General features: G+C 39.2%; 1 protein-coding gene across 1 annotated transcript in view; it reads right to left on the minus strand.

The window, feature by feature from the left end:
* LOC131365980 (leucine-rich repeat-containing G-protein coupled receptor 6) overlaps positions 1-22,889 on the minus strand; it is an 82,651-nt gene that overhangs the window by 20,618 nt on the left and 39,144 nt on the right. The window contains exons 3-5 of the mRNA XM_058410016.1: positions 9,747-9,818; positions 6,920-6,991; positions 735-950 (exon numbers count right to left, since the gene is read on the minus strand). Of these exons, the coding sequence (XP_058265999.1) occupies positions 735-950; positions 6,920-6,991; positions 9,747-9,818 (360 nt within the window). The remainder of the gene's footprint in view (positions 1-734; positions 951-6,919; positions 6,992-9,746; positions 9,819-22,889) is intronic.

A 22,889-nucleotide genomic window follows, 5' to 3' on the forward strand; every position in this document is an offset into this window, starting at 1 on the left:
AAATTCTCCAAGCCAAGCAATAAAAATAGTGACAAGAATGCTCCAGAGCGGATGATACTTAAGACTGAAGTAACAAAAAATGACCCTGAACAATATGTGATGCAGAAAGAGGAGGATGATGTAACAAGGAGGAAGTGACAACAATGACCCGGCTAAATAAGAAATTAAGCAGAAGGGACAAAGATTTCTTAGGTCAGGCAATAAACAGGTGACAAGAATGACCCAGACCAGATGATATTTAAGACTGAAGTAACAAAAATGACCACATGTGATGCAGAAGGATGATGATGATGGAAGTTACCAACAATGACAACAATGAGAAAGTCATGCTAAAGTGACAAAAATGACCCAGGCCCAATGATAATTACGAAAGAAGTGTAAAAAGGTACTAGGCTAAATGACAATTGAAGGAGATGAAACAAAAATGACCCTGGATAAACAATATATAGAGACAGAAGTGACCAAAATGATAAGAGGCCAAATGATACATAAGGTAATAGTCATAAAATAGTGACGCATAACCGTGCATGTTAATAATGTCTTCTTTCTTTGCACTTAAAATGAAATTGTTTTTATTTGGTTTCTTGGTGTAAAGTTACTCAACAGGTGAAGGGCTCTTTTGGAAGCTTCTGGAGCGAGTTCACTGTTGTACAGATTCCATTTAGAGATAAAAAAGAAAAATACCGCATCAATAAGCCATACATGTAGGAAGTATAAAGGAAGTGTTTACATACAGCACAACGAGGTTGGACAGGTTCCTGAAGGCGTAGTCGGGGATGTGTGTGATGCGGTTGAGAGCGAGGGTCATGGCCTGCAGGGTGGAAAGGTCACTGAGAGCGCTCACTGGGATTTCGGTTAGCGCATTGTCATCCAGCCACAGGTGGCGCAGAGACCGCATGCCTGAAAACGCCTGAGTGGGAACGTCTGCGATGAGGTTAGCGTCCAGACGTCTGAAACAGAAAAACATGGAGTTTTAAACTTCTCCTTTACTTCTTTTTCTTATTTTCTCCCCCTTTCCTTTCCTTTCCTTTCCTTTCCTTTTCTCTCCTCCTTTCTTTTCTTATTCATGTTTTCTTTTACACTCTAACCTTTCTTTCTCTACTCATTTCTTTTACATTCTTTACTTCCCCTTGTTGTTGCATTCTTTCCATTCCCTTCTCATTTTCTCCTCTTTATTCCCTCTTTCCTTTCCTTTCCTTTCCTTTCTTCTTCCTCTTCTTTTCTTTCCTTTCCTTTCCTTTCCTTTCCTTTCCTTTCCTTTCCTTTCTTCTCCTTTTCTGTGCTTTCCTTTCCTTTCTTATTCATCTTTTCCTTTACACTCTACCCTTTCTTCCTTTCTTTCTCTCCTCATCTCTTTGTGCTTCTTTTACATTCTTTACTTTCCCTTGTTCTTTTCTCTTTTCTGTTCGTATTTGTTAACATTTCTTTTTTTTCCTTCTCCTCTCCTCTCCTCTCCTCTCCTCTCCTCTCATTCTTATTAATTTTTTCCTTTATCCTTCTTTTCACCTCTTCTCGACTTGTCTTACTTTTTATCTTTTACTGACTTCACTTTCGATTGAGTTTTAAAGTGACTGATTAATAATAATAATAATAATAATAATAAATAAGTTAAATAGTTGTGTTTATTGTAAACAAGTCATAAATATTTCCTGCTAATTGATAAGCAGACATGAGTAAATAAGTGCGTCTCTGCTTAGTGTTTGTAAACTCCAGGCTTCATTTTAAACGACTCTCAGGTTTTGAAGCAGAGGAAACATTCACTTTGCGTCGTTTCTGCCTCATAAAAGCTCTTTGAAAGTGAACCGCAGCCTTGAGCTGTTTTCTCGGGCTATTTTCTAATCACAGGACACGCGAACAATTTACTATTGTTCCTGCCGAAATTTGCTTTGAAGCCACCACTCCCTCCTGAGGGAGAAAACACAACACACACACACACACTCACACACTCCGTCACGGATAGCTGACTTCTGTCAATCGCATAATAGAGCCAATTAACCCGAGTGCTTTGTCTGGCTGCGTGCTTGTCTTGGGTTTCTCAGCGTCTGATGAACATCTCCACTTGATTTGTGTGTGGATTTATTATTTTTAAAGCCATGATTAGCTGCTCGAGCTTGGGCTTGTTTAATAGCTGTTATGACACGCTTCACTTTTCTCCAGCTTTGTGGAATTGTGAAAGAGAGAGAGAGAGAGAGAGAGACAGAGAGAAGGAAAGAGAAAGATTTTTTTTAATATTATTATATATTATATATTTTTTATTTATCCTGCAGTCTTCTATTTCTTTATTTTTTTCATCTTGTACATTTCATCTTCTTCCTCTTCTTTCTTTCTTTCTTTCTTTCTTTCTTTCTTTTACTTGAATGCATTATCTCTTTCCCTCGTTTTCTTTTCTTACCTCATTTTCTTATTTTCTCCACTTTATTCCCTCTCTCCTGTCCTCCTCATTTTATATTCATATTTATCTTTTCTTTTACACCCTATCCATTTTTCTTTCTTTCTTTCTTTCTTTCTTTCTTTCTTTCTTTCTTTCTTTCTTTCTTTCTTTCTTTCTTTCTTTCTTTCTCTTCTTGTTCATTCCCTTCTTTTTCCACTTCTATAGTTCCATTTCTTTCTTTTTTTCTTTTTGTCCTTCCATATTTCCTTTCTTGCTCCTTTCTCATGCTCCCTCTTCCTTCTTCTGTTTATTTTCCTTTTACTTTAAACTTTCCTATATGCCTACTCTTCTCTCTTTCTTATTTCTATTTTCTCCTCTTTATTCCCTCTCTCTCTCCTCCTCCTCTCTGGTCTGTGGCCTGCCCGTGTCCTCGGTGGAGATGGATGTCCTCCCCGTGTCGACACGTTAAGCCTTTGATCTAATGAATTCTGCCCTCCGGATTCCGGGGGCGAGTTGTGATGTATGACAGCGAAGTCGGCTGCGAGCACTTCCTCCACATTCTTCCCCTCCACTGACCTTTCACACTCGTTCATTCCTCATCTTCTCCTCCCCCCTTCATCCCTCGCTTCTGCTCCAGCTTTATTAATGTCAAGGCTAAAAGTCTGAGTGCTTCCGAGAGCTGCGTTCATTTCACCAGTCACTCATCAAACACTAGACAGTATCATTTCTACTCAAATAACAGGGCAGTTTTGGGATTGGCTGAGACCAGAATAGTGTCTTCTGATTGGCTGAAAGGTGTGGGGACTTTATTAACTGGTGTAATAATAGTGGTTTATGTGGTTATGTACTTTTTGTCTGATTATAATTAAATTTAATGTTGTGGAACCTTAGAAAAATGAGTTATTTCCTGTTCAACTTATTTCAAGTTTTCTCTAATTAGCTATTAGTTAAGTTACAGATTTACGGCATATAGTTGATAAATATTATCTATTGCCATATTATTATTATTAGAACTGACACAAAAACATGAAAAAGTCCCTGTTTTTCAATGTTACTATGTTAATGATAACGCTGTTCAAACAAGTAAATTACAGTGGAATCTTGGCATACGATGCCCTACTTTAGGAATTTTCGGCTTAAGAATTAAAATTTTGCAAGAAATTTGCGTCGGCATATGAAATATTTACGATACTGATAACGAACAAACCGAACCGAACGCCGGCTAAGTTGCGCATACGTCTGGGAGCTGTTCAAAACTTCGCCAAGCAAAGCTGGTTTACGAATTTTATACATTTTTTTATTCAGTGAAAGCTATTTGGAAAGAGTCAACCCACGGTACCAATGTTGCCTTCAGCATGCATTCAAAAGCTAGGTGATTTTTCGGGTGTTTTGTTCTATTTTTAGCCCAAGCTTGGTGGCACGACTTCCTGTGAGGATCCTTGACATTGAATACTTGGCTTGGGTCAGTTCTTTGTAAGCAGACATACAGTTTCCATACGCTTCGTATTGGGAATATTGGTCATATTTTTGGGTGACTGGAACGGATTATCTGCATTTACATTATTTCTTATGGGAAAACTTGTTTCACAATACAAATTTTCACCTTAATAACTCGCTTCCAGAGCGAAAATCAAATTCGTATGCCAAGGTTCCACTGTAATTTTATTCCCCCAGAGGCCAAAAAAGGGAATTTTTCGTTTTTGTTGTTTTGATGTTCAGCATTAAATGTCTTTGTCATGTCTCACGCCACAGTGGTAGTTAATATGAAGCTCATATGAAAGTAGACACTCAGGAATTGTTTCATAAGTATTTCTGTTTTTTCTCTAGCCTACTAGAAGCAAAATTCATAGAAAAGTTCCAAAAAAAAAACCCCAAAAGGGTTATTCTGAAAGTAAATGTTGATATCAAACCCATTTCTGCTCTCTGAGATGAACCAAAATCTGAAGGTGTTTATGTTCAACCACTTAAATTCTGTGTAAGACACAGATCTAAACACACATATAAAACACACTGAAAGCCAACAGAGTCCTGACTCATTTTATATCAGACACACAGCCAGTAAATTTGTTTTCGTTTGTTTATATTGATTAAAAATGTCCCATAAGTCCATTTCCATTCTGCTATCAGAATGAATGTTTAGTGTGCCGGTAAAAAAGGGTTAATATACAACTGTGCTTTTGTCAGAGCTGCTGTCATAGAAAATGAATCAGTTCAAATGGACCAATCAGAATCGAGAACGCTGGGTGTGACACTGGCTCAAATAATAACACACTGTATGTTCTGGGAAGTTCGTATCTGAGTCATTAAAGTTCTCTTAATTAACTCTAAATTTCTGTGTCATATCATAATGAAAGCATTTCTCTCCTACTGGTGTTTAAATGGTAAAAAGTTTGCTTTGTGCACCAAACACATAAGAACTGATAAGAAGTGAAATCAGCTTTTGAGACGAGGAACCAGACGCTGCATCCAGTGATGTTCTTACTGACACGCCCAAGAACCTGAAACTCAGCTGGAAGAAATTCCAGATGCCTTCATCTGGAAGCCATGAGGAAGACGCAGAACGAGCAGCGAGAGACTCAATGGTCTGTAAACGAGTGTAATTTTCCCCTCTTCCCTCTTTCTGCCACTTCAACAAGCTCCATCCTAATAGAAATCATGCGCTTCCTAACTCGCTCCCTGTGATCCAGTGCAACTGTAGCTCTCTATAGCTAATTCTCTATAGCTAACTCACTATAGCTGATTCTCTAAAGGTAGCTCCCTATAGCTAACTCACTATAGCTAATTCTCTATAGCTAGCTCTCTATAGCTAATTCTCTATAACTAACTCACTATACCCAACTCACTATAGTTAACTCTCTATAGCTAACTCACTATACCTAACTGTCTAGCTAATTCTCTATAGCTAACTCTCTGTAGCAAATTCTCTATAGAGAGTTAGCTGAGTTAGCAATAGAGAATAATAGTGAGTGGGGTTAAAGGTCAGATACTGTAAGTGTTGCAGTATTTCAGTTGCACTGAAGCGAGTTAGGAAGCGCATGATTTCTATTAGGATGGAGCTTGTTGAAGTGGCGAAAAGAGGGAAGAGGGGAAAATTACACTCATTTACAGACCATTGAGTCTCTCGCTGCTCGTTCTGCGTCTTCCTCATGGCTTCCAGATGAAGGTACTCATTTTAAATCATGCTTCACCATCACACGCTCGAGCAAGGACGCTCCGTAACAGTAGTTGCCTTCTTTAAAAAGGCTCGGAAACATAAAACCTGAAAACCGACTCTGATAGGAAACCATTTCATTCCTGACTCAAGCCTCTGCTCTTCCTCACAGCTTCATCATACAACCTGACTCGAGCCTCTGCTCCTCCTCACAGCTTCATCATACAACCTGACTCGAGCCTCTGCTCCTCCTCACAGCTTCATCATACAACCTGACTCGAGCCTCTGCTCCTCCTCACAGCTTCATCATACAACCTGACTCGAGCCTCTGCTCCTCCTCACAGCTCCATCATAAACCCTGACTCGAGCCTCTGCTCCTCCTCACAGCTCCATCCTATATCAGCTGCACAACACAGAGCAACTAAACTGATCACACCCTGAACCTCCAGCTAGCAACTGCCTCTACAGCTAAACTAGACTACACAAGGAAGGAAGGAAGGAAGGAAGGAAGGAAGGAAGGAAGGAAGGATGGAAGGAAGGAAGGAAGTAGGAAGGATAGAAGGAAGGATAGAAGGAAAGGAAAGAAAAAAGACAAAGGAAGAAAGAGGAAGGAAAAATGAAAGAAAGAAAAAAGAATGAAAGAAAGAAAGAGGAAGGAAAAACTAGAAAGAAAGAAAGAAAGAAAGAAAGAAAGAAAGAAAGAAAGAAAGAAAGGAAGAAAGAAAGAAAGAAAGAAAGAAAGAAAGAAAGAAAGGAAGAAGCTTCAGATTACTTGCTGTGAAGTGACTCGTGGCTCACTGCAGCAGTCTGAATGGAATTCTGGGATATTATCAGTCTCTGAGCCGCACAATGCTGCCGATGCCTCAGTGTGCTCCTGCCTTTAACATCTCAGAATGCTTAATCATGCTTAATAATGCTTAATAACAACTTAATAACAACTTCAACATCCTTCAAATCCACAGCACATGTAGCAGCGCTAAGGGAAAGCAGATCGCTAGCTAACACATTAAACAGCAACAGTCTCCATCCTGCCAGTTTCACGTAACAGAGGCGTGACAAACGTGACGCCACGTGGAGCTGTGTCCTGCGGTATGAGTGGATTATTGCCCTGTAGCCTGCAGTGCGGCTGCATGAACACCTGTTTACTGCGTGTAAACACCATCTCCCCACTGGGGCAAATAGTAAACAACATTAGCCCCATAACAGACCAATAAAGAACAGAGGCTCACTCTGAGACCAGGCCAACGATGACATCATCACCCCGAACCAAATATGGTGTGGGTATTTTTCATTCTTTCGTTGTGATAAAGAATGGTTTCTGCAGTGGAATGTGCTGAATAACTGATCAGTAAAATGAACTGATAATGATGATGATGAAGATGATGATGAAGACTCACAGTGAAAGCAGATTGGGCAGCTCCCATGGATCTTCACTCTCCAGTCTCTCCAGCTGATTGTTCTGCAGCATCCTGAAAAATACATTAATCTTTAACTTTTACTCATCACTCCATCATTCATCCCTTCTTTTGTTCTTTCTTTCTTTCTTTCTTTCTTTCTTTCTTTCTTTCTTTCTTTCTTTCTTTCTTTCTTTCTTTTTCATTCGTTCTTCGAACACTCCATACATCAAATTTCTTTCTTTCTTTCTTTCTTTCTTTCTTTCTTTCTTTCTTTCTTTCTTTCTTTCTTTGTGTCAACATTGAATGTACGGAATTTCTTTCTTTCTCTCTCTCTCTCTCTCTCTCTCTCTCTCTCTCTTTCTTTCTTTCTCTTACGTTCCTTCTTTGTGTCAACATTGAATGTATGGAATTTCTTTCTTTCTTTCTTTTTTTCTTTCTTACTTTCAACATTGAATGTATGGAATTTCTTTCTTTCTTTCTTTTCTTATTTTTCTTTATCATCAGTTCTGTATTTATTTAAACCGTCCAGCTCTATAAATGAAGAATAGAGAAAAGGAGTTAAGTCTGGAGTGAGGTGCCTCAAGCTGCAGGCATCACGAAGAAAAGAAGAAGAAGAATTACATTAGTCCTTCATTAGGGTTTTTTTTTTTTACTTTAAATGGTTGTGTTATTTTTTCAATTAAATAAGGGATCGTTTTATACACCTTTCAACAAAGTTGGGAGGAAAAAGAAGGAAAGAGAGAAATTGTAAAGAATACGAGAATTAAAGAGTGAATAGGAAGGAGGAGGAACCGCTTGGGTGGGCCGCTGATGTCATGCTTGTAGAACCGGCTGAATAAAAGAGAGGAAAAGTGAGGGAGAAACTGAGAGAACAATGGAGCTCAAAGCAAATTATTCCAACATGAGAGAGAGAGAGAGAGAGAGAGAGAGAGAGAGAGAGAGAGAACAGATCTTTAAATTTCATGGCAGACAGCTTTATCACGTCCAATCGGCTGAAACCTCTGACATCGGAGAAAAGAGAGACGGCTGTTTCTTATGGAGAATAGACGAGTCTTTGTGAAGGAGACGTCTTTATCGAGGAGATGGCGCTGCCACAACAGCCATTGTGAAGCCAGACTTCAAAAAACGACATAAAGAACAGGCCTCTGTTCTCCTGCACTCATTAGAATATAACAACGTTTTTATTCATCCGCCCTTTCCGCTGGCCCCCCCACTCCCAGCACCCCCCACCCCTATACCCCATAAATACCCCCCCTCTCTCCCCCCAGGCCCATCCCGCCCCGTCCCGTCTCATCCCTGTCCCTCTTCTCCTGTTCCTACTCCACTAGAGTAAATAAGCGCGGGTTCGACTAGAGCCACTAGTGTTTATTATGCATTTCTACAAGAAGACTTCATCACTCTTCACTAATGTAAATCCAAAACCGGCTCTGTGTTCCAATCAGAACGAGGCTCCCTAGGTAGGGCAGGGCAGTGTGGACAGCAGTTGTGTGCTTCTGGTCAGATGAGAACAGTTTACTGTCAAGTGGAGGATCGACATCCTGTATATTATTAAAGATTCGATTTGGTATGTTGATGTGAAAGAAAAAGAGAAAGAAGAAGAAGTGAGAGAGAGAGAGAGAGAGAGAGAGAGAGTAGTGGGATGCAACATACCCATTATGAACACATACTTTCTTTACATCATCTTTTTTACTTGAACATTTCTTTTCATTTTATCTTCTTTCTTTTTTTCATAAATTGGAACTTTTTAAAGAAAGAAAGAAAGAAAGAAAGAAAGAAAGACATCAATGGAAATCAATGGAAAGATGAAAAGTACTAGAAATAGCTGGATGGAATAATTAAAATATAGAAAGGAAAGAAGGAAGGAAGGAAGGAAGGAAGGAAGGAAGGAAGGAAGGACAGGATGATGGGTGGAAGTTGAAAGGTATTTACAGAAGAAAAGATGAATGAATGAATGAATGAATGTTGAAAGATACTTGAGGTGGATGGATGAAAGGATATTGAAAAATATGCAAAACAGAAAGAAAGCAAGATGATGGATGGAATTTTGAAAGATAGAAATGGATGGATGGAAAGAAAGAAAGAAAGAAAGAAAGAGGTCTAATTTATTTATTTCTTCTGATGTGAGAGAACTCGGTGATTGACAGCCAGATGATCGATCCTGATTGTGGAATTTGTATCTTTACCCAGTAGTTTTTGATTAGCAGCAGAACTTGGCTAGTTCCTAGCAGGAAGTGTGTGTGTGTGTGTGTGTCTGAGTTTCTGTTTTTCACCCTCCATCAGAGGCGGGTCTTCCAGAGTGCTAACATCGGTGTGTAAGTTTAAATCTCTAGCATGCTAACACCATGTGGCTTGTAGCTAACATTTTTGACAGAACAAAATAAACAGATTTGATAATAACACACATCAGAAACACACAAGCAGGGTTTCCACTTAAACACACTAGTTAAGCTAGCTTGGGTTAGTTAGATAGTTAGTTTATGTCTACTGGTTTAAATTTACAGAGATGTTTTTGACACACTTGAACATAAGCTAACGTAGCAGCGTGGACCAGTATTGCTTTTTGACCAACATTCAGCAGATCAGCATAACACACATTGGCTATTCATTTAGCCACACCTTAGCATGTACACTGTCCTGAAAGTTCGTCCTGTGTCTGTCCACAGTACCTAAATCATGATTGGTCAATCTTGGGTGATGGGAGGAGTTACGTGAAGTGTTTGAGGCTGAAAATAAGCATTAAAGTCTGAGCTTTACTTTGGCCAAATTGAATATAAACATTGCAAGTGTCTTATTTAGGGTGGGTGTGTGTGTGTGTGTGTGTACATACAGGATTTTGAGGCCGGTGAGACCACGGAGGGCGGAGCCACTGATGTGTCGGAGCTGATTCCCAGACAGACGCCTGCAAAGAAAGAAGGCTGACAGTGAGACACATTACCCAGACGTATATATGTCTACGATGTGTGTGTGTGTGTGAGAGAGAGAGAGAGATAAACAGAGAGACAGAGAGAGAGAGATTTGAGGTCACTTTTAAGGATTTGGATATGTCAAATTTAATTACTGCATTTGGGCCTTAGATGCTCTTAGATCTCTCTCTCTCTCTCACACACACACACATTGTTCATCCCTTTGTTTCTCTTCCTCTGTCTTTCTTTTTTCCTTTCCTTCTTTTTTTTTTACTTTCTTTCTCACTGAACATCTCAGCATCTCTCTACTAGTTTTTCACTCTCTCTTTCTTTCTTTCTTACTCTTACTTTCTGTCCATCTTTCTCTATCTATACGTCTCCATCTTTCCCTCTGTCTCTTTCCTTCACTTTCTCTCTCTGTGTCTCTTTCTCAGTGTCTGTCTTTTCCTTTACTTCTTTCTTTTACTATTTATTGCGTAATATTTATGAAATATTTATTTTGTCCGTGTGTTTTGTCTTTCTTTCTTTCTCTCTCTCTCTCTCTCCATCTCTCTGTTTGTCTTTCTCTGTCTTGCATGATGTATGTGTGTGTGTTTCCCTTGAGGGGAATAAAACAATATCCCCACAACGTTTGAGTTTTTTGTCACTGCACATTTGGACTCCATAAAGATCAAAATGAAGTAAACACACACACACACACACACACACACACACACCAGAGCTGGAGTTTTTTTAGTAGCTGACACACAGGGCCATGCCAAACCACATTGAGTTTAGGAGTGAACAAAGCACTAACACACCATCACACACACAAAAACACACACCGAGTCATGAGCCATAACAATTTCCAAACAACATTAGAGTAAAATTAGAGGTGTGAGTTTCGACAGCTTGCTGCTCGGTCAGGCGTTTGAGTGATGAGTCCATCAGCACTAGCCAGCATTTGTGGTGAATGTTATAAACATTTATTCAAATAGCATAGAAATCTCTCAGAAATCCTGTCGGGTTAGCTTATCTTAGCCTGTTAACTTGTGTATGACTGAAATCCTGTCATGATAACTGATGTTAGCTAGCTGCCTAGCATTAGCAGTGAGGATTTAAACATTCTGAAAAAAATATATTTATCATTTCAGAAATCCTTCAAGGTTAGCTCATTTTAGCTTGCTAACCTGCTAACAAAGAATCCTATTAACATATTTCAGTATGACTTAAATTCTGTCAGGTTAGCTCCTCTTAATTAATGGTGAAGATATGAATGATATAAAGATGACTGCAAAAAGTCATCTCATCCTGTCAGGTTATCTTAGCCTGTTAACTAACTGGCCTTCAGTATTATTAACATATTTGTGTGACTTAAATCCTGTCATGATAACTGATGTTAGCTAGCTGCCTAGCATTAGCAGTGAGGATATAAACATTCTTAAAAAAAATTATTTCAGAAATCCTTTAAGGTTAGCTCATCTTAGCCTGCTAACCTAGTAAGTGTTAGCAAAGAATCCTGTTAACATATTTCAGTATGACTTAAATCCTGTCAGGTTAGCTCATCTTAGCTTGCTAACCTGCTAATAAAGAATCCTATTAACATATTTTAGTATGACTCAAATCCTGTCAGGCTAGCTTATCTTAGCCTGTTAACTAGCTAGCGTTGGTGGTATTATTAACCTATTTGTGTATGATTTAAATCCTGTCATGATAACTGATGTTAGCTAGCTGCCTAGTATTAGCAGTGAGGATATAAACATTCTGAAAAAAAAATATTTCAGAAATCCTTTAAGGTTAGCTCATCTTAGCCTGCTAATCTAGTGTGTGTTAGCAAAGAATCCTATTAACATATTTCAGTATGACTTAAATCCTGTCAGGTTAGCTCATATTAGCTTTCTAGATAGCATTAATGGTGAAGATATGAACATTTTGAAGATAGCTGGAAAAATAGTCATCTCAGAAATCCTGTCAGGTTAGCTTATCTTAGCCTGTTAACTACCTAGCGTTGGGGTATTATTAACCTACCCGTGCATGACTTAAATCCTGTCATGATAACTTTTTTAGAAAATTTTCCAGGTTAGCTCATCTTAGTCTGCTAACCTAGTGGATGTTAGCAAAGTATCCTATTAAGATATTTTAGTATGACTCAAATTCTGTCAGGTTAGCTCATGTTAGCTTTGTAGATAGCATAAGTGGTGTAAATATGAATGATATAATGATGACTGGAAAAACAGTAATCTCAGAAATCCTGAAAGGTTAGCTCATTCTAGCTAGCTACATATTATTAGCAGTGGAGATATCAACATGACCGGGGAAGAAAATCCTCTTAGCAATCCTGTCAGGTTAGCTCATGCTAATTAGCTGGTGTTAGAATTTTCATGTTGACTCGGAGAAGAAGCCTGAGTCTAGAGACTAGAATTTGCAGTGAAAATATGAACTTTCAATAGATGACAAAAATCCCCTCAGATACTCTGTCAGGTTAGCTTATTTTAAGTATTTTATATATAATTTAATATTTCTGTATTTAAAAATGTCTTAAATCCTGTCAGCATAGCTCATGTTAGCTAACCAGGTACCTTTAGCAGAATTGATATATGCTGTTGTATGGTTAGCTCATCTTAGCCTGCTAACAAGTGTTAGCAAAGTGTATTATCGGCTTATTGAAATAGAACTTAAATCCTGTCAGCATTATTCATCTTCTGAACATTCTGAAAATGACTGAAAAAAAGAAATTCACTTCAGAAATCCTGTCAGGTTAGCATGTGTTATCTAGCAGCGTGTAAACTTCACTGTAATCTTCCTGCTTAAAAATTTGATATTGTCCTGCTAGCTAGTTAAATACAACAGAATTAGCAATGTGTAGCCATGTAATTAAATGCAATGCATCTTATAACCATTGTTTATAAACAGTCTGTCCTAATACAACCCAACTCATTAAAGCCACAAGCGCTACGCTAACCTCATCACTCAAGCCTACCCTGACTGTTTGTTTCACACAACCGCTGGATGAATTACAATTCTTACTCATTTGGGATTGTTTAAAGGGTTTTCTGTTGTATTTTGTTGTTGTTTTATTTTGTGAGAGCACAACACCAACATCTGTGTCACTCCAAACCATAAAACACCTCCATCATCCGAGGTGCGATTTCAGATTCGAGTTTTTCCCCGCTAATTTAACGGCTCGATGACAAAACCGATGTGTTTTTTAACTTTCATTTTTTAATTTTCATATACATGTCGTGGGAACAAGTCACAATCAGCGACCTCTTTTATTAGCAAGGGTCTGAGAATTCTGAGAATTAAGGACGGATGGTTAGCATTAGCAACCCCCCCATGCTAAGCATCTGTATTCTCTTAAACGCCTCATTGGGGGCCAAAATACCATAAAACTTTAATCATGTCCCTCTTTTTTGGGGGGCTTAATTTGCGTTTGTTTGCGGAGAGGTAATTGCACTGGTAACCGAGGAGGACTATTGTGTGCACGGGGGGAAAAGAAAAATAAGATCCTGTCAGGCGCTCCGCTTCGCTGTAGCCTCAGTTTCCCTCCACGCTTGGCTGCCGCTCAGTGGAATCTGTGTAGAGAGATATGTTTTTTTTCCACGCCGGCCATGATCCATGTGTATGGTGCTTGTCATCCGATCATAACACAGATCTTTATTTATTGTACTTTATTGGACAACTATTTGTTGACTAATTCTTCCTTGCAGCTAGGAACACATTTGTTTTGCATTTCATTTCCCCCCATCAGCTCAAAACCGGACTGTCAGCCTCAGTGGGGAAATAGACTGCTCTTTACCTTGTCTTTTTTAAAAGACATACACATACTCCCTGCCTCACACACACACACACAAAAGCAGTAATGTAACGTGAACCTTGCCCTGTGAATAATGCTATGCTATGCTGTGCACATTAAATCACGTCAGCGTATTCAGCAACCTGTCATAAGCCTCGCACCCAATAAAATATCAGTCTCCTTATATAAACCTATAAATATATATAAAGTACAATAGTTTCTTTGGAAACGAAAAGCCGTCCTCTGGAATGTAAATTCGACGAAACTTGCTTTTTAAATAGTCTGTTGCTATGTTAGAGTTGAAGATATCACTAGCATTGTTTCACAAATGGGCAGCATGGTGGCTTAGTGGTTAGCACTGTTGCCTTACAGCAAGACGGTCCTGGGTTTGAATCCCAGGTTCGAACAGGCAGGGTTTACTCCGGGTACTTTGGTTTCCTCACACAGTCCAAAAACTTGTATGTTAGGTTGATTTGTAATTCTTAATTGCTCATAGGAGTGAGTGTGTGTGGTCTATATGTGGCCCTATGATGGACTGGTGACCTGTCCAGGGTGTACCCCTGCCTTTTGCCCAATGTGTGCTGGGATAGGCTCCAGCAGACCCCTGTGACCCTATTTAGGAAGAAAGTGGATGGAAGTTTCACAAATGCAGTTAAAACCAGGAATTCAGAATAACACTGAAATTGAATGTTCTCCCCACACAAAGTTTGGATTAAAGTCACTGCTATCAGGCATCTGAGTCCTGACAAAATCATTAAAGTCATTCAAATCTGCAATTTTCTATGATTTCTAGCTGAGTTCCTTTATAAATCTGGCCATTTGGTGTATCTTGGGTGCAACTCTCCCGCCTTGACTTCCTGTTTCTAAAGCAAATATGTCAAAAATACAGAATTAAACCTTATCCATCGACCGGTTTTATATAACTTTAACGCTTCCTGTCCTGCTTCAGCATGTTAATCGTGACTACAGAGAAAGGATGATTTGTATTTTATTGCATTTCCATTTAAATAAAACTCGACTTTCAATGACGTTTACAGCATATTTCACACAGGGTGCAAAAACCATTATCTCTGCCTCTATATAGGGCACTAGGTAGTGACTAGGGAGCCGGGATGTATTCAGAGCGAGCGAATCCCTGGTACTTTGCTGACAAACCTTCGATCAAATGGTCTTAATTATCTGATGAGGTCACGCTGTTGGTATTTCAGCATGGAGTGGAAAAATCGAGAAGCTGTCCTCGGGCTTAAACGGATTTAAACCCAGTGAGAATCTTCGTGATGGAAAAACGCCACTTTCCCTCGCTATGAAAATGAAAGTTCTCACATATCTCCAGGAAGATGGCTTTATCATCAGTGTGACCTTTGACCTTTGGGAAAGCGTGCTGCCTGCTGCGCATTTGAATTGCCTCGTAAAGCGTCGGATCGGGTTCAGTGTGTTTCCACAGATCTTCGTGTCCGAGCTTGGTAGCTCCCATGTGGCTAATAAAAACATCACACACACACACACACACACACACACACATTGTGGCTGCCAGCTGGTTAGTGCTAATCTGAGACAGGTTATTTCTGAGAAAATAACACCACTGTAAAGCACGTATTCACTAATTCATCTTTAATATGCAGTTTATCCTTCTCAAGGCCAATCCCAAGAAGACCAAGCGTGAGCCAGGAACACATCATGATGGTATACCGGTTCAGTGCAGTGCACCACATGCTCTTCTAGGAGGTAGGAGGAAGCTGGAGAACCAGGATGAAACCCACATGGATGAAATAAGAACGTCAAAACCCACACAGACCTGCGACCTAAACTTAGCCTGACATCAGGATCAAACCGTATCAGACCCTGAAGCTGGGAGATGAGAAATCTCATTTAAAGTAATAAGAATAAAGGAAGCCTCACACCTCAAGGGTTGGGGGTTCGATTCCCAAATCTGCTCTGTGTACATGGTTGGTTTCCATTTAATTTTTATTTTTTAATTTTCATGTTTATTTTATATAATAGTTGAAATCCTTGGAATTTTATACATATAAAGCATCATAGAGCCTATTACATGGATGGTGTTGTGCTGCTGATTAGAAGGTTGTGAGTTTGAATCCCAGGTCCACCAAGCTACCACTGCTGGGGCCCTGAGCAAGGCCCTTCACCAATTGTATAAAATTGTATAAATGTATCAATGTATAAAATGAGATAAAAAATGTAAGCTACTCTGGATAACGTCATCTGCTAAATGCTAGAAATGTAAATGTACAGATGCATTACTGTGACATTCACAATGACAGTTGATTTGACAAGATTTTCTTTTTACTCACGCAAAATGCCTAAAGCGCCAACTCAAAGACCTGCTAATATTTAATTATAGTTAATGAAGGAGAGGAAGGATCGGGGCTGACGGAGGTGGAGATGTCATTAATGACAGGGCCACGAGTTCAAAAGGAGAAAAGGAAGCAGTGATGTACAGGAGATGAGAGTGAGGCCTGAACACTTTCCCTCTAATCTGTAGTTGATGTGGGTTTTGTGGCGCCATCTTCAGCCTTTTGTCTCATCACTTTGTTTATTAATGTATGTGCCTTTTTTAAAAAAAAAATCTATCTATCATGGACCACCAACCATGAACCATGTATACATACTTACATACTTTCAGGATTAAAACATGATATGGTGTTCATACATATTTGTATCTTTCATGCTGTCCATGAAAGAAGAGAGTAGCTAGTCTTTCATAGTCTGGTGCTTTCTGTCAAATAAATTCATCTGACATCTGCCTACGTTTACAGAACGAGGCTGTATGACTGACAGATAAGCAATAACATGCTCTTCAAACCACAGCAAGCACGCGAGATTGCTGTTTATCAGCATTTCGCATGAAACTCTTTAATTATGGATTTCCGTGACTATCTGTGTCTTTGTTTTATATCGTGTGACATGCTTATTGTGTCGCTGTATCGAAAAGAAAAAGCGTACTGATTGAATAAATCTGATTACAACCTTCACGATTATGAATCCTGCAGCCAGAAAAGTGTACAAAATATCATCAGATGTTTCCTGTGGGGGTGTGTCTAGCATCTTTTCTTCATACCTTCTCAACACCCTGACGGTCTGATCCAATTTAGGAGAAACCAATGCTCAGGGTTTGTTTCCTGCCAAACAATTGAAGTGTTTTTGGAGTCACGGGTTCAATCCCATCACCTCCACACCATGTGCTTGTTGTAGTTAACTGCTTTATTCCATACTGCTTTAGTCACTGCGATGAGAAACGTCAAAGCGGTTCAAATCAGATCAGAGTTCACCTAAACACGGGCTGCACTCGAGCGTGAAGTTTGACGTGTCATGAGAACCGGTTGTATGCATTTTTTGTTCAGTCGGGTTTGAAATGGTTCTTGAAAGATGTTTGTCTGGAAATAAACATTTGGAAATTTAACTGTAAAATTGTCGCATTAACTTGTTTTCAAAAAGACTTCCAGCAGACTGGCATTCAGCACTGCAGCACCACAAAGGCCTGGGAACTGATCGCATAAATATTAATGCTTGGGAGAGGAAAAAATATATAATATAAAATTACATAATATATAATAATATACATAAGGTATGTATATATATTTGAAATAAATAATTATTTTTCTTATATTTTTTTATATTTATTTTTAACTAAACATTTGTTCTCTCTTTTTTTAAAGGAAACTAGATGAAGAAATTGTGTATATGTATATTTATATATATATATATATATATATATATATATATATATATATATATATATATATATATATAATTATTTCATTTAATTTTAATTCATTAATGTATATATTTTCATTTATTTATTCTTTTTATATTCTATTTTATTTTTTTTAGAGAAAACTACTGGAATTAGTGAAATCACAAGCATAGGATTGTTCTTTTAATCTCCTACCAGTGAAGAGAAATAAGTTCTTACAGAACTTTCTATGAGAGCTGTACTCAGGTTAGACACGTGAATGAGGGATTTGGCTGAATGTGTGTTGCAATGGCATAACATGACACGTCTCGGCCTAAATCCGGGGTCATTTTGAAAAACCGAAAGCTCCTCCGAATATCACCGTTTGCTTCATTCTGCATTAATCGCAAATTTATAAAATCATGGAGGAACTGACTTACAAACAACGAAGCATCAAGATATTTTAAATGTAATATCATGATAAACATGAACAAATGTTATATAGAAAATAGAAATAATTAGTATCAGCATATTTGGTTATTAAGTTTAGGGATAGATTTAGGTGTAAGATAGCATCAGTTAATGATTATGTCAATGGAAAGTCCTTACAAGGATAGCAAAATAAATGTGTGTGTGTGAGAGAGACAGAGAGAGAGAGAGAGAGAGAGAGAGAGAGAGAGAGAGAGAGAGCATTTATACACAGCATTTATCTGTGCACCACAGTACTGAAAAAGACATGCTACAAATTAGCATGCTGTGTGTGTGTGTGTGTGTGTAATTTGCTCCATATGAGCGGAGCTGCTGGGTTATGGTTTATTATGGCAGGACTCAGAGTGGGAAACCGGCCAAAACACTGCGGTAGGTTCTCACACACACACGCACAGATACAAACACAGTCACCTGCCCTGACATGCGTCAATCAAACCGCCCTAACAGCACAATGAGACCAAGGTGGCCTTTGACCTTTTAACAAAATAATTAAAGCCCATGTTAATTTGAGAGCTTAAGGAATACGGGCTGTTTTAATTTTTCATTTCAGACGGAAAACATCTTGAGTGTGTGTGTGTTTTTTTTCCAGAACTTCTTTAAATAATGTGAATATTCCAAAACAGGGATTATGAACAATGTGGGGTCATGTGTTTTTGTCTAATTAAGCAAAATTGTATTGTTTGAAGTTTGTTTCCAAGCTAACTGAAGTCTATTTCCTTTTCGTTTTATTAATTCAGTTGTGCTCAGTCATGATCAGGGTCATTCCATACTTTTTTTTTTTATATTATTATAGACCCAAATCTTTATTATTTATCTCATTTAAAAATAAATGAATGTGTAAAATAGGCCAATTAAGTTCAGCTAAAAGTGGAGCTTTAATTTCATCCATATTACTTTCAGCTTGGGAGGGTTTTTCCCACACTGCTAAAACAATTAGTGTATTTTAACATCTGGGTGTCTCACTGTGCACAATTATTAGGTCATTATATAAGACTTGTTATGTCTGTGATGTCCTCCTTTGTCTAGCTTTTCTACAAATGGTCTAAAGATGGTATAATTCAATATGCTGATCTATAGAGCACATCCTCCAGTCGATCCTGTTTACAAAACCCGGAGGGAAGAAAAATAAAAAAAACCCAAAAAACGAGACAGAAGAGTCTCGAGATATATTCGGACAGAAATAATAGTCATAGCAGTGATAATAGTTATGGGTGGCCTGTGTAGATGTCTGTAATAACGCATTCCTGGACACCGTGAAAATGATTTATCCACCGCAGAATGTTTCTCGTTACTCCGATTTTTCACTGCGGCCCGAAACTGTAAACACAGTTTTTGTGTGAAAATACACAAATTACACGTGTAAACACACGCAGAGCAGATGTGAATTCCGAAACAGCGTCCGGATCGTGATTTGTGTGTTTTGCTGTGGCGTTGTGTTTAGTGCACGCGGAGAAAGAAGGCGCTGCGTTTTCCTCGCCTGATTAACAAACGCTGTCATTTACCTCCCATCGTCTCCCTGATGAGCTGACACGCTCGCTCACAATCTTTCCATCCTCATCAGCTTCTACTAACACTGCTGTCCTTCTTCGGCTCGTTCCTTTTCAACGTCGGGAGACTTTGTAAACTTTGGATCTTTTAGTTCTAAATAATATAAATGGCTTCAGTCGATCGTGGAACCTCCCGCAGCTCGGAGAGGTTTGGGTTTCAGCCGCTGTGGTCACGCGTCTCTGCTTTTCTCTCCACAGGAGAATCAACAAGGCATTAAAATCTTCTCTCTGTGGTGCTCATGTACTCAGATTTTGAAAATGACCAACATTTATTTACAAAAGAACATTAAAATGAACATAAGTAGTTTTGTGTGTTAGGTTTAGGCACTAGAATTTGACAGATCTGTTCAGTGTGTGTCCAGTAAGACAAAGTGGATTATAGTTGGAATGGTACTTAAGGGGTATTGGGAGGAGTTTGGAATAGTCATTAGGGATATTCAAGGTTGAGATTAGCTTAGGTGGTAGTTTGGTTGGTGAGGTCTTTAGAGGGTTTCAATATTTTAGGCTATTTGGACGAGAACCTTGTGATTTGTTTGTGAGTAGGCAAGGCTTTGTGTGTTTGGGATTGGTCCATATGGTGGTCAGGAGTGTCCAATCTTATCCACAAAGGGATGGTGTATATGCAGGTTTTCGAGTCTACTATGGAAAACTAAGACCAATTGGTGGTATCTTCTTAATTGGAATGAAAACCTGCACCACATTGTCCCTTTGCAGATAAGATTAGACCTAATGACCTGGTTGGTTAGCAGGATTTGGGATGGTGGTAACGTGTAGTCTGGGTTGTTAGATGGTAGTTGAGTAGAGAGGTCAGTGAAGGTGTCACGGTATTTTAAAGTAGTTAAGGAGTACACCAAGTAGAGGATGATTTAGGGGTAAGTAGTTTGAGTTAGAAGTAGATGGTAAAAGACTGTTAAAGAAAACAGCTAGATCAATTGGGTTTGTTGGAGAGGTGGTTAGAGGCATTTGACTAGGTAAAAAGTGGTGGAGTAGCAGGGGTAACTAGATGATAGGTTGTTATAAGGAGATGATGAAGGGGTAGGTGGAATAGTTGGGTGGTGTGGTCAGAAATAGTTGTTAGTTTTGAAAGGGTTAGTTGGAAAGGTATTAGAGAAGAAGTAAAGAAGGTGCTACATGAGGTTATTGGGTAGCTGTAGGAGTGGATGGGAAAGACATGTGGAAGAGTTAGTTGGAAGAGTGGAAGAGTAGTAGTGGAAGAGTTAGTTGGAATGTGGACAAGGGAAAAGTTATGAGTACTTTGGGGTTAGGGCAAAGGTGTACTGATAGATTGAAGGGTCACTGGTGGGTAGGTGGACTAGCTGAGTCTATTTAGGAGAGTAGCTTGAGGTAGTATGGGGGTAGGGGGTTGGTATGTGGGGGCTATTTGGGGTCTTAAAAAACCAGCTGGTCTCTCTCTCTCTCGTTCAATCTGCTGCTTTTCATCTCTACCGTCGGAATGACAGAAGAAAAAAAAGACATATAAAAAGAGAACGAGAGAGGAAGAGAGAGATAAAATCCTGATCCCTCTTTTTTTTGCTTAGGCATCTGCAGCTGTGCGGCTCAAGCAGCGCCGAAGACTAACGATCTGCTCGGATTTGGGCCATCTGATCATCACACGCATTTCAGAATATCGTTTTTGTGTTTCTGTATAGCTTACTGTCGATGTTATTGCATTTACACACACTGACAAGCATGCACAAATCACACACACACACACACACACACACTTTCTCCTGAGGTTGCGCTCACACATCCTGTACACTAAGAGTTGGTAGGAACGGAATGCACAAGCTATAAAACAATAAAGTGGTATATATTATTAAAATAGTTGATGTAAAACCTGCTGTAGTTGTGCTGAAATTTAGGGGGTAGTTGGAGGAGGAGTGGGGCAAATAGCTGGGAAGGACATTTAGAATATTTTGGGCTTATCTAGAGAGGTAGCTTGAATGGCTCCTTGAATTGTAGTTTAAGGCAGTTTGGAGCATTTGGAGGAGTAATTTGAAGTGGCTTATGGTAAGGTAAGCTTAAGTGGTAATTAGGATAGCTATGGGTAGTTGAGAAGAAGGGTAATTTGAGGTATTAGCCAATTATGTTGTAGGTGGGGTTGTTATGTGGAGAGGTCACTGGGGTAATTTAAGTTGAAAGATATTACTTCATGGTAGTTGACCAAGGGGTATTGTATTTTGGGAATGGGTGGTGGAGTCACTGGGGGAAGTTTCCGGGTCATGTGAGGGTGGGTAGTTTAGTTTAGGCTGGAATGGTGAATGATGGTACAGGATAGTTGTAGAAGTTTTCTTAGTGGGGGTGGGGACATATGATGAGAAGGGGTGGTTAAATATGTTGTTCTGGAGATGGGCCCAACGGTGGCAGATTGATGGTGCTGGGGCTTGAACCCTGATCATCTGTTCAACGACCCAGAGCCTTAACCACTTGAGCTGCCACCTCCTTGAGGCTAGATGGCAATTTTAGGCATTTAAGGTAACTAGAATAGTTAATGCGGGATAAATAGTTGAAATGTAAAGAAGGTCTGAAGTTAAAGGTGCAAATACATCCAATCACAATTCAAGGCCATCCTGCACCTTGTACATGGTACATGGCTAGTGATATCTGCAGAAAAAGCTAGCACAAATGGACAGGTTTTTGGTTTACAAGTGAATGTAATGATAAAGCCTTGAAAAGCCTAGAGGAAAAATCAAATCCAGAAATTCAAAATCAAATGCACCCTCATGCGCTGTTCTGCTATGCACAGTTTGCAATTTTTGGTTTTCCCAGTGGAGCACTTACTATCCACAAAGTAAAGCTTAGGTTAAAAAAGTTTGAGAACCTCTGTGTTCTGGTATACCTGCTGCAGTCACCTTCTAGGCTTTGTGTGAAAGACTCAATTTAGATCTACAAAGATAAGTGCAGTCAGAAGGCAAAACAGGCAACACTGAGACACAAAAGCGAGCTGATCCACATTAATGGAGGTATTTGGCAGTGTTTCTGTTTAAACACACTGGAAGCTGCAGGATTTCGTCTGGACTCCATAGCTGTGTGAGGTAGAATGAGGTGGGGGGTCGCTCTGCTTCGGTGGCTCTGAAGTAGAACTTATTGATTCCGTCAGTATGCTACGTTCTCCGACTCTGTGTAAAGAACGCTCACTCGGCAAATGCTAAACAGATCCGGGATAGTCATTCAGGCCAAGTTTGTCCATGTCAGTATACAGAATTGCAGAAGCGTTGCCAACAGCCTCCATGCTAACCTTCTCCAGAAACTCTGGGGAGTCTCATACATCTCGGTTGAGCTAATTGCTCACTCATGAAGAAACGTGCGTGTCTGTGGGTGGCTTCAGACTTTATGTTAATGGCAATAATACCTGAAAGGCATTGAGCTTTTTGGGCTAGTGGATGAAATCTCGCCCACGTTTAACCAGCTTCCACAAATTATTCCTCACTTAAATTAGAAAGTGTTAAATTAACACTTCTATTACACAAAGATCTGTGATGTTAACAATGCTAGTGGACTGTGCTCAGTACTTTGTGTTGTTAGCATGATAACCAACTGTGTACGTTATGTTAGAGGTGTTATC

The sequence above is a fragment of the Hemibagrus wyckioides genome, linkage group LG15, assembly GCF_019097595.1.
Source record: "Hemibagrus wyckioides isolate EC202008001 linkage group LG15, SWU_Hwy_1.0, whole genome shotgun sequence".
Taxonomy (NCBI): domain Eukaryota; kingdom Metazoa; phylum Chordata; class Actinopteri; order Siluriformes; family Bagridae; genus Hemibagrus; species Hemibagrus wyckioides.